The following is a 5,600-nucleotide window of genomic DNA, read 5'->3' as shown; positions in this document are numbered from 1 at the left end:
TTCTTCTCAAGTAATTCTTTTAATGTAGTAAGATTATTTCTCAATCATCTTAATCACCATATTTGCATGATATATTACTTTTTATACTTTTAAACTTAAATTTCCACTGAGCTCTCACTATAGTTATGGCTTTAGGTACATATTTATATACAAAAATATATACATATTTTTGTATGTATTTTGCGGCCTAATGCTTTCTTTTTCCTTTTTAACAAAAGAATCTGTTAGCTACATTTCTTACTAGATTATTTGTGAGTTCTACTGACTTCAGATTCTGAGGACATGAATTAATTATGAGCTTAACTGCGTGAGCTCATCACCAATCGCTACCATAGACACTTACACACAAAGCTGGCCTAAAAACCTATTGTGAGAGTCAGGGTCTGTAGAAAATCCCAGGATAACTTTGTCCAGGACTGGCCAGACTAAATCTGAAACACACAGTATGAGCCACAGGTTTCTCGCTATTGCCAAAATTGCCAACTCAGAAATAAACTGACGGAGGAACTTTTCTCAGTATCTCTACATGACACAGGACCCACTCCCAGTAAGAATATAACAGAAATAAATGTCTTTTCATCTACAACCAAATGATAGTCTTGCAAGGGAGGCTGTTAGCAGCCCAGGGCTGTGAGCATCTTGATGTTGCACTTCTAACTCAGATGCAATATGGGAAGATGTCTACAATTTCATCCAGTTCCTGCTCTGACCCTTTTTTTTTTTTTAAATTTTCAGCATAACAGTATTCATTGTTTTTGTACCACACCCAGTGCTCCATGCAGTCCATGCCCTCTCTAATACCCACCACCTGGTTCCCCCAACCTCCCCCCCCCCTCTTCAAACCCTTCAGATTGTTTTTCAGAGTCCATAGTCTCTCATTGTTCACTTCCCCTTCCAATTTCCCCCAACTGCCTTCTCCTAACTCCCCAGGTCCTCCATGCTATTTGTTATGCTCCACAAATAAGTGAAACCATATGATAATTGACTCTCTCTGCTTGACTTATTTCACTCAGCATAATCTCTTCCAGTCCCGTCCATGTTGCTACAAAAGTTGGGTATTCATCCTTTCTGATGGAGACATAATACTCCATAGTGCTCTGACCCTTCTTTAATCCTCATTTTTTTCCTTTGGTTCTGCATCATTTGACTCTAATCCTTCTTATGCTCTAATCTTTATTGCCTCTTATTCTATTCCATTGTAATTATCCATCCGGTAAGTTCCATCTCCCAGGAAACTAGTAAGGCAAGTTTAAGCATCTGATTTTTCCATGGTATCTTGGCTCAACTATTGAATCCCCAGATGATTCTCAGTTTTCTTTGAAATTAGCCACCATGTGGAGGCATGATATTTCAGAGGCAACCCTGAAATATCATCCCCACTCTTGCCTTTAGATCCTTCTATGCTCTTACCTATGATAACTGTGATACTTGTGATTGCCATACTTGCCTCTACCTATCACCCAAAATTATTTAATTTAATTACACAAGATAGAAAGAAATACATATGTTTGCCTATGGAAGGGAGTTCTTGAGATATCAACCATAGAATCACTCCATTAGGTGTTCCCCCTTTTTAATACTACAATTTGTGCCAACAGCCCTTAACACAGAAGAGGCAGGGAAAGAACAAACTTCACCTGTTCCTCAGGAAAGTGCTGACCTGCTAACAGGAAAGAAGAAAAATCTGCGGCAGTTCCCAGACTTTGCTGGGAAGAGGCTCCTCCCTGTGGTGGCAATCTGCTTGAACCAAAGCCAAGTACCTCCCATGACCCCTGTTCCCTCAACAACCCTGTTACTCATTTCAAGGGCCCCTCCTTGAAATCTTCTTATAAAAACCCAATCTTCTCTGACCCGACAAACCATTGCAATTCCCTGCAAGACAGGTGAGTAGAACCTGAGAAAAGATGAGACCTCATGGCAGGGGTTCTACTCTACATATTGGGGGGAAGGTACAGGAGAATTGCTGTCAGACACAGAGGAGCTCTGATCTCAGCACAGCCAGCTTGGCAGTTCTCATGGGATAGGAGAGAGTACAGAATTTCCAGTTCTTTCCAGAGCTATACATGGGGACAGATGTCACTGGGATCAATTTGTTCCTAGGGGATTAAACAATGGAAAGACAAGGAAGAGGAGGGACATCTCTGCATGCCCTCTCTCCAGTCACGCTTTCCTTAGTGATCTCTGATTGCTTCCTCAGATCCCAGACATGATGCTGCCTCCCACAGCCCTCTGCAGCATGTCCTGGGTGCTGCTTTCCTGCCTCATGTTCCTGGCTCAGGTCCAAGGTGAGCTCTCACTGTTTCTAGGATGGAAGCCTTGTGAATGCTCAGGGCCAAGAAGAAGAGGAAGGTTCCCGTGGTAGTGGTGACATACATCCCCACACAAAGAAACTGCCTAGAATTTGTCTGTCATCACTCCTTCCTTCGGGGTAACCAGGGGTGGCAGGCATCCCAGTGGTCCTCTAGCACTGTAAGGAGGTCACTTCCATTTTGCCTTAGCACTCTAAGTTTTGTTGATAGGTGAAAGAGGAAAAGTGTGAAGGGTCAGTAAGGAGATACAGGGAAGGAGAATGAGGACCCAGTGCAAGAATGGTCAGCCTAGAGTGGAGGAGGGTTGGACTTAGAAGGAGAGGATGAAAGAAAAGAAGATTCCTCATTTAGTGGGGTCAGTTCAAGATCCAGAAATCCTGAGAGTATTGGCAATGGAGAGAGGCAGTCAGGACTTTGGCATCACTTTCCAAGCACTGGCCTCATATGTATTCCCCTGGGTCACCTCCCTACCCTGGTCCCCACTTTCCTATTTATTTCTTCCTTCTCTTTGGTTTCCTTCCACCCTAGGTGAAGACTCCCAGAATGATGTGCCCGCTCCACGGATCAGCTGTCCCAAAGGCTCCAAGGTTTATGCCTCCCGCTGCTATGCCTTCTTTATGACACCAAAATCCTGGGTGGATGCTGATGTGAGTACTTGGATTTTCAGTTAGGGGTTTTAAGGGAAAGTACATTAAAGATGTGGGTGGGTGGGGGGTTCAGTTCCATTTTCCAGAATTTCCTGAGCACAAGCTTGAGCACACACATCTTTTGCATATATACCCTTCTCCCCTGTCTCTGCTCTGCCCTCCACCCAATGATGTCTCAGGCTCCCTCTGAGTCTCTCCCTTCCCCACACAGATGGCCTGCCAGAAGAGGCCCTCAGGACACCTTGTGTCTGTGCTCAGTGGGGCTGAGGCATCCTTTGTGGCCTCCCTGATCAAGAACAGTGCGAACACCTACTCAAATATCTGGATTGGGCTCCATGACCCTACAGAGGTATGAACTCATCTTCTCTTCCTAACTCTCAGGCTGCTATTACCCCCCAGGCCCACTCCCTGTCCCGTATGCCTGTCCCTAAAGAGCCCTGGAGCTCAGAGATCATGAGGGGGAAAGGGAGGGCTTTTCATCAACAGCTGAGTTCTGTGCAAATCCCTTGTCTCCAGCTGAAGTTGATCTGCCTCCTGTCACACTTGTACACAAGTTGCACATGAGGCCTTATACTTCAGTTTACTGAACTTCACAGAGGCTGCACATATTGTGTTGAGGGAATCCTATGTGAAGATAGGATCCATTTTTGTTCTATAGAACAGACACTGTCTTTGGGTTTGAGGGAGTAACTACAAATGCACCACTAATTGCTGTTCAGTCAGGAACGTGTTACTCTGGGTGGTTCTGTAGGTCTTTGTCATTACTGGTTTGGGAATCTGCCAATAAGAGCAGAGAGTTAGGAAGAGTTTCCCAGAGGAGAGCTCTGGCTCCAAGGCAGCATCTAGATGAGAGAGCAAATTTGGTGATGCTGGGGAGGGGTTCATGCCGGGAGAACTCTGATGGCCATTCAGCCTCACCACACTCTATCTTCTATAGGGCTATGAGCCCAATGCAGCTGGATGGGAGTGGAGTAGCGGTGATCTGCTGAATTACCTTGCCTGGGAGAGAGACCCCTCCACTATTGCAAACCCTGGCTATTGTGGGAGTGTGTCAAGTTACACAGGTAGGTAACAGAGGAGCTACTTCCTGCCCAGAATTTTCCATCCTCTTTTTCCCCATTTCTCGGCATGACCTTCAGAGGATCCTCCTGAGCAAGAAATGTAGTATTGGTTTGTCTTCCTGCATCCCTTTTCATCTCTCCTTTCTTTGAGTCTCCTTCCTCTGGTGGATGGTAGGGAGAATGAGAGAGGCTTTGGATCCTAGGCCAGAATCTGGGATGCCTCTCCCTTGGGTTCAAGAGCTCCACCAGCTACATCTACCTGATTTCCTTTTTCTCTCTAGGATATCTGAGATGGAAAGATTACAGCTGTGCTACAAGGCTACCCTACATCTGCAAGTTCAAGGGCTAGGTCTGAAGAGATGTTGGGAGCCAGAGTTTTGCATGCAGCTCATCATGGACTTGGGACCAAGTGTAAAGTCTACCCCCGAAGAAAATATTCTACTATACCTCTAAACTTGACCATCTCATGATGACCTTCCCTACTTCTCAGCCCCATTTCAAACCCCTCTGTGTTTTCCATAATTTAACTTCCAAATGTCAAAATTAAAAAATAAAGAGATTTAGTCTGTAATTGCCTCTCTTGTGTGCTTCTGACTCAAAGAAAAACTCTAAGGAGGAGGAAGTGGTTGGGGGGGAGATTCTGTAGGTCTTCTTTTTGCACATTTTCACCCTAGTTTCTGGAAAACTATTAACTTAATTTGCATTGCTACCAGCATGTTAGTAATGGGGTGTTTCAATACTGTTCATGTAGGATTTGGGTTGTGCACATTGTGCACACATTTTGCTGTGCACAAACTCCTCCAGGTCTCTGATGGTATGATACAACCAGTCTAGAGGTTTAGATGATGTTTAGAACAGTTCTTCCTAAATTATCAGAGTGAAGGAAAATGAACAGGTTTCATTAATTTTTGAAAAATAGACTACACATAAATCTAAAAATTAAATTGATAATACAGATAACCAAAATGTAGACCTAATTTTTTGTCAGTTTTGACAGACATATGAGTGATCTATCAAATTACTGTAACATTTTTGGGCAGAGGAGTCAAGATGGCAGAGGAATAGCAGGCTGGGATGACATTAGGTAGCAGGAGATCAGCTGATACTTATCAAACCATTCCAAACACCTACAAATCCAACAGGAGATCGAAGAGAAGAGCAACAATTCTAGAAACAGAAAATCAACCACTTTCTGAAAGTGTTTTTTCTTCTAAAAATTTTGGGATACAGTTTCTTCTAATAGATCAAAATATACCTGAAATCTAGCATAGGGTTTGTTCTAGTCTCCATCCTGGGTAAATTCTCTCCACTTTCTTTTCTTTCTTTTCCAAACCAACTTATCTTATCAACTCTGTTTTTAGATTTTTTTTAAAATTTTCATCTTTACAGTCATATTCCATCCCTTCATTGTGTTTACCCTTATTCTATGTGTGTGTGTGTGTATGTATATATATATATATATATATATATATATATATATATATATATGTATATTTCTTTCTTTCTTTAACATTTTGGGAGGTAGTTTCTTCTGAGAGACCAAAATACTCCCAAATTTTGGGTAGCTCTGTTCTATTCACCAG

General features: G+C 43.0%; 1 protein-coding gene across 1 annotated transcript; it reads left to right on the top strand.

Annotated features, from left to right (window-relative positions):
* Positions 1 to 2,173: 2,173 nt before the first annotated feature.
* On the top strand, positions 2,174 to 4,584 carry LOC111148130 (lithostathine-like). The gene is made up of 5 exons (XM_022504550.1): positions 2,174 to 2,285; positions 2,838 to 2,956; positions 3,168 to 3,305; positions 3,894 to 4,020; positions 4,299 to 4,584. Exons 1-5 carry the CDS (start codon positions 2,207 to 2,209, stop codon positions 4,364 to 4,366), a joined length of 531 nt encoding a protein of 176 aa, XP_022360258.1. The 5' UTR covers positions 2,174 to 2,206; the 3' UTR covers positions 4,367 to 4,584.
* The last annotated feature ends 1,016 nt before the right edge of the window (positions 4,585 to 5,600 follow it).

This window comes from Enhydra lutris, unplaced genomic scaffold (assembly GCF_002288905.1).
Source record: "Enhydra lutris kenyoni isolate GAN:26980312 unplaced genomic scaffold, ASM228890v2 scaffoldscaffold18, whole genome shotgun sequence".
Classification (NCBI taxonomy): domain Eukaryota; kingdom Metazoa; phylum Chordata; class Mammalia; order Carnivora; family Mustelidae; genus Enhydra; species Enhydra lutris.
The sequence above is the reverse complement of the archived record's forward strand: the minus strand, read 5'-3'. Positions and strand labels throughout refer to the sequence as shown.